Source organism: Rhipicephalus microplus, chromosome 2 (assembly GCF_043290135.1).
Source record: "Rhipicephalus microplus isolate Deutch F79 chromosome 2, USDA_Rmic, whole genome shotgun sequence".
NCBI lineage: Eukaryota > Metazoa > Arthropoda > Arachnida > Ixodida > Ixodidae > Rhipicephalus > Rhipicephalus microplus.
The window spans coordinates 265735131-265749058 of NC_134701.1; the positions used below are offsets into that span (position 1 = coordinate 265735131).

The 13928-nt window shown below is 49.2% G+C and overlaps 2 protein-coding genes across 2 annotated transcripts in view; one reads left to right on the plus strand and one right to left on the minus strand.

The window, feature by feature from the left end:
- LOC119170037 (leucine-rich repeat, immunoglobulin-like domain and transmembrane domain-containing protein 3) overlaps positions 1 to 10992 on the minus strand; it is a 31888-nt gene extending 20896 nt beyond the window's left edge. Inside the window, exons 1-2 of the mRNA XM_037421063.2 lie at positions 10104 to 10992; positions 5854 to 6970 (exon numbers count right to left, since the gene is read on the minus strand). Of these exons, the coding sequence (XP_037276960.2) occupies positions 5861 to 6970; positions 10104 to 10664 (1671 nt within the window). The 5' untranslated portion in view covers positions 10665 to 10992 and the 3' untranslated portion in view covers positions 5854 to 5860. The remainder of the gene's footprint in view (positions 1 to 5853; positions 6971 to 10103) is intronic.
- Positions 1 to 13928, plus strand: part of GatB (glutamyl-tRNA(Gln) amidotransferase subunit B, mitochondrial) — a 453352-nt gene that overhangs the window by 108387 nt on the left and 331037 nt on the right. The gene's annotated exons all lie outside the window — the stretch shown is intronic.

Here is a 13928-nt window from a genome sequence, read left to right on the forward strand (position 1 = left end):
CAGTAGGTGTAATGTTGGGCAGTTGTACCCTCATATGTTTGTACAAAGAAACCCCTGCCAGTTATATAATCTTTTATCCATTGAAACATTCGTCCACCAATGCCCATTGCTGCGAGAGAAGTGAGGATGGCATCGTGAGCTACATTATCATATGCACCCTTCACGTCAAGAAAGAGTGCCACTGATATGCGCTTGCGACTTTTTTCTTGTTGAACAAATGTCGATAAATCAAGGACACAGTCAATGGAGGAGCGGCCCCGACGAAATCCTGCCATGCAAGAAGGGTATTTGGTGTATCGTTCCAAGTACCACTCGAGACGAAATAGAACCATTCTTTCCATCACTTTTCCGAGGCAGCTTGCGAGGGCAATAGGGCGATACGCTGTCAAGTCCAATGGTGATTTTCCCGATTTCAAAAGTGGTATTAATCGACTAATTTTCCATTCTCGGGGAACACAGCCGCTGAGCCAGGAGTTGTTGAAGCATGTTAAAAGTTCTTTTCTAGCTTTTTGTCCAAGGTGTCCCAACGCACTATAAGTAATACCATCAGGACCTGGCGATGACATGCGCTTAGAAGCGACTAACGCACCTTCCAGTTCTTCCATGGTGAACGGAATGTCCATTTCTGGTAATCGCGTCTCAGGAACGATCACGGCGTCGATGCTCTCGTTCATAATATTCCCGGCAACTCTCGTGCAAAATTCTTCAGCCACCTCGAGTTCTGTTTTTCCATGATGGAGTGCCAAAGCTTTAAAAGGGTGCCGTTGTTGTGGAGAGGAGCGAAGACCACGAACTGTTCTCCAGATATACGACAGCGGTTTATGAGGGTCTAGAGATTCGCAGAATGCTTTCCAGCGTTCGCTCTCCAGTTTGTAAATGCGTCGTTGAATCTTTTTCTGGAGCCGCCTTGCTTCCCTCAGATCGTAAATTGATCTTGTGCGTCTGTATCGTCGTTCAGCACGCCTTCGTATAGCTCGCAATTTTTCCAGTTCGATGTCAAACTGTGTTACTTTAGACGAAAATGGTAATTTACATTTGGACGCTTGCATAGCTTCCACTATGGTATTTTCCAGGCTGCAGGCGAGGCCTTCTTGGCAAGCGTTCTCAACACGCGATTTAAACATCGACCAGTCAGTGCCAATTGCAACACCGGAATAGAAATTTTTTATGATACCATCGATCGTCACGTAGGTGGGTATGTGATCACTCCCATGAGTCTCAATATCGCAAAACCACTTAACTTTGTGAGAGAAGCACCGTGACACCAATGTCAGGTCAAGGCAACTGCCATACGTGAGACCCCGCAGATATGTGGGGGTACCATCGTTCATGAAGGAAAGGTCGTAATCGGACTTACAACTTCTTGTCAAGTCAACAACTGATACTCCAATTGTTGATGTCACCCGGCTAGGCAAGTCTCGCTGTGTGAAGATTGCGTTTAAGAGCACATCACTCCCCTCTCATGTGAAGGTGGGGTACTTCAGACATGCTGTGCGGCCTTTCATTCCAAAGCCTCTCCAGTGCCGTAAATGCATGAAACTTGGACATGTGAGCAGCGTCTGCGAGAATTCGGTGGTATGCCACCGCTGCGCCGAGCACCATGAAGCGGATAAGTGCGTCGCAACTGTCAAGAAATGCTCTAATTGCAATGGATCCCATGAAGCCACATCGAAGGACTGCCCGCGGATTCAGAAAGAAATTGCCATCTTGAAGGAGATGGTGCGCGATCACTCATCTCATCGAGAAGCCGCAGCTAAAGTCAGAAGGCGTCGTTCACGTCGACGTCGGTCTTCGAGGACGCCCGCTACCTCCTCGACACGTTTGCGTGATCCCTCATCAGTACCACCTCCTTTGCCTCCCAGACCACATGCCGTGGGAAAGGCTGTAAAGGACAAAGCCAGTGAGCATACCCTAACTGCGACAGAGTGGCCTGCACTTCAAAGGGAAGCAGCATCAAGCGAACCGAAGGAGCTTCATGACGGCCAGTCCGCGCTCCCGGTTCGAGATCTTTCCAACCAAGACAGGCAAGTGACTGCAAGCGTCCCGGTTCGAGATCTTTCCAACCAAGACAGGCAAGTGGCTGCAATCGTGCAATCATTAATTGCCACGATTCGCACGCTACTGAGCAGCATACGATCTCCGTCTGCTAAGAGTGCACTGCAAATACTGGATGCACTGAATCCAGTTCTTGCTAACTTCGTATAAGCACAATGGCTCAACAAAATCTCCACTTCCGCACTGAAGTTAAAAGTGCGTCGATTTTTCAGTGGAATGCCAGAGGCATGAAGTCCCGTATCTCGGACTTTCGCCAATTTGTTCGGGCCAATCAATTCCCTATACTTGTCATATGTGAACCAAACGTATCAACGCCTTATAGATTGTCCGGTTATGAAGCTTTTTGTTCAGCCGCTTGCGAAGAACGAAGCAAAGTAATTGTTTACATTCGCACAGACTTGACTTATCTTTCACACCCAATAAGTTCAAATGACGACAATCAGTACGTGTGTCTTCGTGTGAAGAAGAATGCAGTTTCGTTCACGCTTATTGGTGGATATATATCTCCGTCATCGCGATTTGACTGCGACAGATTAAAAGACATCCTAATGAGAACCGATGGGCCTTGGATCATCACCGGTGACTTCAACGCCCATCACATGCTTTGGGGGAGCACTAGGATGAATGCCAGGGGCCGGAACATTGTTACATGAATGAATGAAAGTCGCGCAGAAAGGTTAGCAGCTACGCACGTTGTTCGGAGAAGACCACTTGAGGCCGTAAACGAAAACACCTGAACGGTTCCGAATGCCCCGCGTTGACGCAAAACATCGTCGCCATCAGAGCTTGAACATGAGGTGCTGTCATCTCAGGACTCGGAGCTCGTCATCACTCAATACAGGTGTGGTTGTAAGACAGTTTCGAGCAGAACACGTTGCTCCCGGTGCTGATTCGCACCTTTGCGTGCGTGACGACGACGCCATAAGAGTGACTAGTGACGCTGGATTTCCATCCCTGTGTCTGATATAACAATACAAGCGAAACCGAAATTGTTTGAAAACGAGCTGAAAAGGCCACCTCCACGCGTTATCTATGTGGCAGACTTTCGGAAATAACTTTTGTGGTATAAATCTTCTCCGATTGCAAACAACAGCTATACTAACTATATATATTTCGAGCAATTATTACTCCTTAACACTGTCAGATTGCCAATATGACGCAATATTTTGATATTTGGCGTGCACAGGTTTTGTTTCCAAAATTTTTATGTTACTGAAGCATAAGCACGAGCAGCATGCATTTCTCTCAAGTGAAACAGCCAAATGCATTTTCCCAACACACGCAGATTGGTGTCCGGAAAGCTCTGTCAAAATCCCTGTTGCCAGAATGGGCATATTCAAACTGATTCTGAACGTTCAGTGGCTAGAATAACTATACTAGGAAGTTTTAGATGCACGAAAAAAAATCCAAACATGCAAAAAACGGCCATCCAAAGCATCAATCCCCAGTGGTCGATTTGAATAGGCATGGTAATGAAAAAGTACTTCATATCATTGTTTTGCATGTAAGACCCCCGTAAAATATGATAGCTTTTGGCGATCTGTGTCACAGTCTGTTGCGTCATGACAACAACACATACGAAGACAACGCACGTTTTTAGAATGATGTTCTCGGCACAAAGTTACGCTCAGGAACGAATAACACTGCAGAATGTGAGTGTTTTACCCTTTTCTATGACATCACACAACGGAGTCTACCAAGAAGAACAAGGCAGCGTTTTGTGGGCACCATTTCGCTTCGTCTTTCTTTGTACGCTGTTTCTTAACTTAGTCACTTCCAAACAAAACGGGAATCAGCTGGCAACCGCTTCCCCTGCAATTTCCAACAGCCGCCCACAGAATAACAAAGGTGAAGATAGGGTGAAAGAGAATGAGAACACCCATACTTTGTTACCACGCCGGCACGCGATATGGGCCTGCCACGCACAGTGTATCTCCCTATCTCTACGAGCTTCTGCATGCGGTGTCCCTTGTAGCGTGGCAACCGATATCGCGAAACCAGAGTGGCCGTCCTCCTGACTCGCATCACTGTGCCCTGGTTTGGAAATATCCGACGATGTATGCGTTAAGGCCGGCCTAGCCATCGTGCGCATGTGGCGCGACTGCCGCAGTGGCCAGCAAAAGCCGACTGCGCATTCTAGGCAAAATAAAAAGGGAACAAAATTCGCGGGCATAGGGTTGTAAAGGGTGAGGTAGGGAAGGGTGATGCGAGCTGTGAAAGTCACTTCCAAAGTGCTCTGGGCGGCCGTACCAGTGCTATACGGCGCTTTGCCGCGGTGTCGGGCCCGCAATAGACCAGTGGCCTGAACGAACGGCGTGAAGCGCATTTCAGAGTGGGCCGTCAACTGCGCTGGTATTGCGAGAACACCGCGCGCGGCCAGTGAATACAAACGCTCTGCGCTGCCGCTGCGCTCCGCACGAACGCTGGAGCAAAGCGCGGCGTGTTGGGGAGGGTCGTAAGAATCGCGTAAACACATAAACGGGCAGCGGCGGGGGCTTTGGCGCGGCAGTTTCGTTTCTATCAGACGTGACGCGCACGTTTTGCAACGCGTAAATCTTGTTTGCGCGGCCTCAGCGTGTGGGCGGTTATGATTTATACATGGGGCCCCTCGTAACGAGCGAGAGCCCAGTGCCATGTGTGTCCACGTTGTTTGTGGCAGTTGGTTTCAGTGCGATCTTTCAAACAAGCAGCCACGGACGATCGGCCAGAAGTTTTGGGTTGTTCTATTGTCATGTTCTATAGCTTACTTTGTTTCCTAGCTGGCCTGCCAGAGAGATCACTCCAATCGCAGGGTCGTTCGTTATGCAGGGCTGGGCGTACTGCGGCAGTCTTTACTATATCGAATCGCCTAATGAGTATCTGGTGTGCAGGTGTTTCAAGGCTGGTTGCGAACGATGATGCGCTTATTCTTAGCATAATTCTAGCTGAGTATCTTATCTCAATACATTGCCGTGTCGAGGGAGCCACCTTGCAGTTGCGAAAGAGACGGATAAAAATTTACGGAACCGTATTGCATTCGAAGCAGACTGCAGGGAACGTGGTTTTATGAGGCTTAGTTTTACACTGATTTACTTACTATTATGTGTATAAAGGGGATGGGGTGGAATACATAAACAAGTAAGAGTGACCGGAATGTCGGTAGGAAGGCACTTCTACATATTCCTCAGGAGCTTACTGTGGCAAGAAGTAGCCGTAAATTTCAGCAAATGGCATATCAGAGGTGTCATGCTCCCGTGCTGAACTTTATACAATCTACTTTCAATGCAATATGCGTACAAGTGTTGCCGATCTGCGGATTCTGCCGGCTTAAAGTCAAGGAATGGTGTCTTGTTTATACTTGAAGCCTCGGTAGCACATTTCTGCGTTCATGTGAAAGGTTACGTATAGGGCAATGTGAATGCGTGCACTCGGTTTCTAGTATGCTTGAGTTCAGCATTGATGATCCGTATTGTATGGAACAAAAAAATCGTTGGAACTAGATGGCTCTTAGATGGGAGCCCAGTACAGGAATCTGCCGGAAATCAAAGTTTTACCTTCGTCGTTCTCATGTGTCCATGGCTAACTTAGGAGTCCTTAAGCTACGCCGCACCATGTTTCTGAACAATATAAACTCACGCCCCTCTCTCTTTCTTTTTTTTACTCGCCCGTTTCCCTTTTCATGAGTAGCAAATTTAGCAAAGTCTAGTTAAACCACCTGCCTTTTCCACATTCCCCTCTTTGTGTTCTTACATGCGCTGCATACAGTTACAAGGAGGTGTATCACACGACACACACGAACAGGTTCTGTTTCATACCCACCGAGAGGTCAGTCAAGGATGTCCGTCTCGTACTCTCGCTCATCGCCGAGCCCCTCGTCCGGCGAATCCCTCGCGCCGGGAGACAGCGGATTGGCCACGATCGCCGGGGGCCGCTTCCTGGTCGCACACACCTGTTCGTGCCTCGGCGCACCGGCGGACACGCGCAGCGCGTCAGTCACCACGTCGCTAGCGCCACCTTGTTCTTCCTCCTTGTTCGCGCCGCGGCACGCGCGCAGAGTCCTATACTCGCCACGCAACACGGCCGCCACGATGCCCGACTTGGCCGTCGCCTGCTTCTTGTTGGAGTTGAGCAGGGGAGCCGGACTCCCGGACTGCTCCTCGGAGTTGGCCTGCAGGCTCCCGGCGTCCGAGGACCGCTGCTTGGACTCGAGCAGGAGAGACTCGAGCCGCATCTGCGTCTCCTTGGCGGCCCGAGGCCCCCTGCTCACGGGCCTGCGCACAGCCAGCAGGCACGCCGAGGCGGCGACTAGGGCGAGGAGCAGGAGTAGGCCTAGCACGATGCCGACTATCTCGGGCGCCGACAACGCGGCGAGGTCGGTCGAACGCGGTCGCACAATGAGCGTCACGTTGGCGGTCTGGTTGCCGGCGCGGTTTCCCGCGGCGCACACGTATCGTCCGCTGTCCTTGAGCATCACGTTGATGATGGTGAGGGTGCTCGTCTGCTGGCGGCGGCCATTTTGGCTGGCCCGCAGCAAGTACATCTGGCGCCCGAAAGATATGAGCGACAGGTTGACGATGACGCGGCTCCTCCAGAGCCACCTGACGTTGGCGGCCGGCAGGGAGTTGATGTCGCACTGTAGCGTGGCGTTCTCGCCTTCGACGGCGCCCACGCGCAGCTCGCTGGCCGCCACTCGAGGCGTGCAGGCGAAGTCGTCCGGTTCCAGCTGGCTCCAGAGGCGCCGGGCAACCCTGGGCGGCCCTTCGCAGCGAGGCGGCACCGAGAGGGGCACGTTGCGCTGGTGCATCCACTGGCGAAGGTTGCGCAAGTTGCAGTCGCAGTGCCACGGATTGTCGCTCAAATCTAGCGAGTGCAGAGGCGGCAGTGTGAGGCCGTCCGGAGGCAGTGAGCGCAACCGGTTGCCGTCGAGACGAAGTACCTGAGGAAACAAACGTCAACACTGTTGCATACAGAGACGTGGCTATAGACCAAAAAGACTGCCAATCCAAGAACCAGTAATTAGTTTTGATAACTATGGATTAACAAAATAAGAAAGGTTAAAAGAAGTTTAGCTAGAGGAATCGGACAACTAGTAAACTGTGTCTGCAACAGAGGCAACAAAAATAACTGCGCATAGACTGTCGTACACTTAAGAAGAGGAAGCATGCTGCAGTGTTAGAGCAAGCAGGAGTTAAGTGGCCATGTAAAATGCGTCAAATGAAACCCGAACAGCGACAAGCATTTGCCATGGTAACAGAACAGAAAGGTGAGCTAGTTGGTAGTTCCTGATCAATCAGTGAACTGGGAGCGTGGGCGAACACACAAGAAGCAAAAAGGCAGAAATCCCGAGCGCTCACTGGTTTAATTTTCACGTTCGAAAGACAAATATGTGCGCAAGGGTGCGCATGTCAACAAGAATATCACTGCAGTACAAGCAGCATGCGAAGTGTTCAGTCGAAGCACTTTTCTATGAATTATCTATATAATTGAACGCACAGCTATGTAGTGATAACGAAGGACGGCTGATACACTGATCCTTATTTCTCGAAATGTGATACGCTTCATAAATTTCACGCGTAGTTTGAAGCGGATGCCGAGAAAGAACACTTGCTTTTATTTTAAATTATGGTTTGCATTTGCAGCTAGCTATTGCCATGCGAATCTAAAATGGAATATGGCGTACACTAAAAAAAAGAAACTCCTATGTTCTCTGGGGCGTAGATTCAAAAATCGGCCAGTTTGTACAATGTACATGCCCCCACTAATCACGGGTTTGTTATATATCACTCCTGAAAGACACGTTACAAACTGTTTTGCGTGTTTATGAAGACATCATCTGCCTTTGGGCGTGCTCTGTGCCCTCCTATGCACGATGCCAAAATTACGGTTCAATTTATTGGGTGTAGAAAAAAACAACGCACCCGCCCAAACCGGTTCTCCACATTTTTTAGACCGTGCACCACTTCATGAATCTAAAAAATCACAGCCACGCGTTTGTTTCCTTCATTGCATTCTGCATATATACATGTACTTTTTTCACTATTTTTACCATCCGCAGAAGCCTTTCACATACCGTTGCAAATGAAGGTGTAGTGTACGCAGCATCTCATAACCGTCCTTCGTTCACTGCCTGATTAAAGCTGCATTCATATGCTTCACTATGGTTTCGTAGCACAGCTATGACGGTTATTAGATGCTGGGTACCTTCCGTATTTAGTTGCATCGCTATGTGAAAGGCTTCTGCGGATGGTAAAAAACAGTAAAAAACGTACATGTATTTATGCAGAATGTAATGAAGGAAACAAACACGTGACCATGATCCCTTACATTCATAAAATGACGCACGGGCGGAAAAATGTGGGGAGCTAGTTTGGTTTGCGCGTTGTTTTCTCTGCACCTAATAAATTGGGCCGTGCATGTGCCACGGTACATAGGACGGCACAGGGCGTGTCTACAGACAGGGGATGTCTTCAGAAACATGCAAAAAGTTTGTAAAGTGTATTTCAGGAGTATTATACAACATACCCGTGTTTTGTGGTCACATGTACATCGGACAAAAGTGGCAGATGTTTGATTAAACACCTCAGAAACCATAGCAGTTTCTCGATGTGTACCACATACTCCATTTTAGCTTCGTATTGCGACACCTGCAAATGCGAACAGTTTTTTTTTTTTTAAAGACAAGTGTTCTTTTTCAGCATCCGCCTCAAACTACGCGTAAAATTTCTGAACCGTATCAACTTTTGAAAACCAAGAATCAGCGTATCAGTCATTCTTCACATGACTGTGCGTTTAACTATATAGATAATTCATAGACAAGTGTTTCGACTGAACGCTTTGCATGCTGCTCCTATACTGTCGTCATATTCTTGTTGACGTGTACATCCTTGCCTATATACGTGTCTTTCGAACGCGAAAAACAAACCAGTTGTTAGTGAGCACTCGTCCTGTGTGCCTCTCCGCTTCTTGTGTGTATTCCGCCACGCTCACAGTTTGCTGAGCGATTATTCGTCATGTTGATAGTGCACGCCTTCTAGTCATCTCCACTGAGAGGCGCGTGCATCTGGTTTGGTAGTAGGCTACTCCACTTATGCACATCTGTCCATGGTGATAACCAGACGGCGCGCATCATACCACTACGCATGCTGGACGCTGTGCGGGTTTTATTAGGTACAAATAGTATGCCTCCAACGTCAAAGGGCAAGCTCAGAAGGTAAAGATTCCATCCGACAGGCTTGATATTAAATATTTAAAATTTAAGCTTATCAGCTTACAAACACAGCTGAATAGATAACGTGATGCCATAACAAGGTATCTGTCATAATAGTTAGCATATTAACATATTGGTACTTCATCTGAACGTTCTGTCGGCTACACATAAAAAGTGGTCACTCACGGAACCCTGATTACCAACAAGCAGCTTTGAAAATCGTATGGAAAGATCATAATTGCAATATTTACAATAGTGGGTTGTCTTTAGTTCAATTTCGCTCATTTTACTTGTTGTCTAGTATAAAAAAACGAACGCTAGTAAATATTCATGAAAGTTTAAGCCCCCCCATTTTAGTCAATATATCGGTGGTTTCTTAGTCCACTTGTTTATCCAAATACATATCAAGCCAACAGATACTGGTTGTATGTTGGCTTCATATGACAGGGTCGATTAAAATTGTGGTATTCGCTTACTATTCTTCCCGTTCACCTCTTAACGCTAGAAACATCCCAAAAGAATAGTTTTCGACGTATTGCAGCAAACCAGGGATGTATACATTTGCGGCTAAGTTTCCCTTGTGAATGTGTGTAGGTGAAGGCGTTCGTTTAGAAGCAGTCAATCTGAAAGCAAAATCACAACTTGTGACGCAAAATAGTGACTTCGAGAAATATCTAGGCACCCTATGCACCACTAGCAGAAATAACAAGCACTAGAAAAGAGCGAGAAAGCACAATAAACGCGTTTTTTTTTCTGCTGGTGGTGCTTAAACGTCTGTATTTTAGTCGAAGTTTTGCCAACTAGCCCAACAACAAGTTCTGCTGCTACACAACCATGAGTTGGAGAAGTAGCGACTCAGTACCTCTAGTGAGTGGAGATCAGCGAAGACACTCGTTTCGAGCCAGGCAAGCTGACACTGACTGAGCTCGAGCGAGACGAGACTATGCAGCCCTCGGAAGCTGTGGTCGCCCAGCCTCTGGATGGGGTTGGCGCTGAGCTGCAGTCGTCGCAGGAGCGGGCAGTAGGGCGCCAGTTTGGGAACGGCCGTGAGGAAGTTGTGGCTCAGGTCGAGCTCGACGAGGTTGTTGAGGCCCCGGAAGGCGTCGTCCGCCATGAGCACGATGCCGCAGCGCGACAGGTAGATGCGCTGCAGGTGCACCAGGCGCGCCTGCTGGAAGTGGCCTCCCGGCAGCGTCTTGAGCATGTTGCCCGTCAGGTTGAGCACTTGCGTGTCGCCCGGCAGGTGCTGCGGCACGCTGCCGGACAGGCCGGCGCACTCGGCGGTGCGCTTGCCGCCGCTCCACTTGCAGCTGCAGGCCGACGGGCAGCTGCCGCCGTGCGGCGTGCCTCCCGCGACGGCCATGATGAGCAGTGAGAGGAGGAGGGCACTCGGAGAGGGTCGAGACGCAGTCCACCGGTGCATCCTCGGCGAGCCCCCGTCAAGGGACCCAGAGATGGCCCGACGCCGCCGCGGCCATCGGTGGAACACTCGGCCCGCGCTGTCTACATGGCCTCCTCGCTGGAGGCCCCGTCGTCAGCTTCCCTGGTCACCGGACGCGGAGAGTTCGCCAAGACCCGTGCGATGCATCATGGCGCACCGGACTTGCCACGTCAGCGGCGCGATGGCTCCCGATTAAGCTGATTTTGCATTTGTTGCTCGTCAGCTGCTGTCGAGAAGCGTCCGACGGGTATTTCATGACTGGGAGATTGAAGCAATCGCATGATGCTGGAATACACATTCGAGTTTCTTGTTTCATCTCACTTTGAAAAGGATGTCGGACATGGCGGAGTTGTGTCTTCGTAGAATGGAAAATCAAGCAGCGTCTCCGCTCTCACAGAGCGACCGCCGGAGACCTGAATAGAAACAAATATGCACAGTGAGACCATTATTGATTTGATAATGATATCTATAGTGAGATCATTACTGAAGGCGATTGCCTCTAGAACTATAGAAGTTAGGAAGTGGCGTCCTAAGTCTGCGTGAAGGCGATACCCCACCACCTTTTTTTTCTTACTTCTTCGTTTATTATATAACAGCTACTGCAACCCTGGATAGTCTTTTAAGAGAAGCTGTTGGGGTCTGTTTTCGTCCTCGATCATGGAAGTTAAAAATAAACACACCACGCAACACCGCTGTCACAGCTTAATTCTTCCGGTTATTGCAGATACCTTAACTGATTTATCATTGCTTTTTTTTTAATCTTAGGCTACAATGTGCACCTTAAAGAACCCCAGGTGGTGAAAATTTCCGGAGCCCTCCACTACGTCGTCTCTCATAATCATATCGTGGTTTTTGGGACGTTAAACACCACAAATCAATCAATCAACCTTACGTTACAGAATGCATGTTCGCACAGGCCATTTGTCTAGAGGATGCAGATAACCCGGCACACGGGGGCATTGTTTTAGAATCTTTAAAAAAAAGCGCACCTACGTGCACAGAAACGGCTCAGTTGATGAGGGGTTGGATCAGATAGGCACGTTGCAAAGCGGCGCTAACACGTACTAGACCCCCCGTGCGAGCATGAGCTCTCGACACACGTGATCACAAGGAGGCTAGAAAAAAAGAAGAAAAGAAAAAAAAGAGGGGGTAGGGGGGTGCAGCAGGCTCAGACTCTCGGTGAAGCACGCCGACAGCCGCCCAGCGACTATTTCGGCGCAGAATTATCGGCCGGCGCTTCGCGATGCCGTAAAGACGGAAGAAATGGGCCTCGCCCGCTGTGTGCGCCGCGCATTCACTTTGAATGAAGGTCGCGCGGCACTCGGGAGAGGGCTGCCCTTGTCCGTCGTTTCTACCCTCACCTGCCGACCTCCCGCGCATCGTCAGCATTGTCTCGCCACGGTTCTTTCTTCCTTTCTTTCTTTCTCTCTCTCTTTCTTTCTTTCTTTCTTTCTTCCTTTCTTTCTTTCTTTCTTTCTTTCGCGTGGTGCGGAGCGCTCTCAATAAAACACGAACCGTGCCCCATTGTTTCACGTGTGCGTTCGCGGTGCTGGGTCGGCGCGTAGGAGCCGCACGGAGCACCCCGTTTTCTTCTGTCTGTATCGGATGCGAATGTAGCACACGGACTCAACAGCGGTGCATGGAGAGGTGGAGGCGCGATTCAAGAGCGGCAGTACAACGGCGTAAAAACGAAATTGCGAAAAGGTTTGACGACCCCATCGCCTGCATGTCTGAGCGAAGGTAACTTTGCCATAATTCAAGAGCAGGTCGCATAGAGACAAGCACTTTTCGCTCGCCCGACAAAAAAAAAAGAAAACTACAAGACCAAATAATAGCTGCTATCTGTTTTTTAAGGGAGTGCGCCCAGGTCACTCGCCTGTCGTGATGACATTTACAACTTAGTCCAGTGAGATTTCGATCGATACCTCTTCTGTGTTAGGTATAAAAAGAAGGGAAAAAAGGGGGGGTGGTCTTAATTTGTGTTGTGATGACTCCGCGTCGTTGGGCTTGTCATACCAGCAACCTGGCGAAATAGATGGCGCGCCTTGTGCCTCCGGGTGACATGCTCACGCCATCTCAGGCACTTTCTCTCTCGCTCGCTCTCTCTCTCTCGCTCTCTCTCTCTCTCTCTTGTATAGAGATGGCCAGGCTAGGCTTAGCTCGGTTCGACTGTGCCCTCACACCACCGCCTCTGTGTTACCTTCTGGGCTTCTGTCGCTTTGTTTCGGCCGCTATTTGCCGTAAATAGAGAAAAGAGGGTGCGCAGTATACCTTTGTACCTTCGAAGAACACCGGATTTATCACTCCTGGGGTCTCTATACGCACCAAGCTCTTCGCGCACACTACCATAGGCAGCGTGTTTTTTGTGGCGCTTTCTCTGTATAGGCTTCTCGAGAATTCGCTCGTATATATGCGTTCACGACGATCTCGGGGGGAAATGGGTTTTTCTCGAGCAGTCGGGCACTAAAGGCGACGAAAGCTCGTTCTTGCTAGCGAGCTAGCGTTTACAAAAACGAAACTCCTCTTTGATTGAGAGTTTTGACGTTAAAGCTCGAAAGGCGAGTGGACTAGAACGTGGAGCTCCGAGCGCACCCCAAGGGCATTAAAAAAAGAGGGAAAGGGGGGACTCGCTTCGATGACTATACGACGGTAATGCGACGGAATACACATTATGGCTGCGACCTCGATCACGGGCTCGCTTGGCTGGTGCCATACGTTCGCTATGGAGCAGCGTAGGCGTTATGTGTATAGTACGCTGCGAAGAGGCTACGCAGCACTGCATGAGCTTCTGACAGGGAGCGTAACCCGATGCTTTTTTGTGTTTTTTTTTTTTCAGTCCACTGTTTCGCGAGAAACTTTCCGATCGAGCCGAAGTTTTTTATTCTCTGGCCGTGATTCGGACGCTCCACAGTGCTTTGCAGCAGGTCGATGTCTAATAAGGCTTCCCGTAGCAACGCTATATTCTCCCTCACCCTCTTTAGGTTCGCCTCTCTAGAGCAGTCTATGGCTTCCGTGCTTGAGTTTAGAAATGCACGGTGCGCGAAACTGCCGCGAAATAAATGGAAGAAAAGTATAGCAAACGAAACGAGTTAAATTTGGTAGTCATCGTATACGAGGCATGAAAAAAAAAGTTTTTTTTTTTTAATCTAGAGTACGTCAGGCTCTATTTTCTTGTATTACTAGGCAGGGCTTCGCGTTCCAAAGACCAAACTTTGGCTTTCCTAACTTTACGAGCTCTATAGTGAG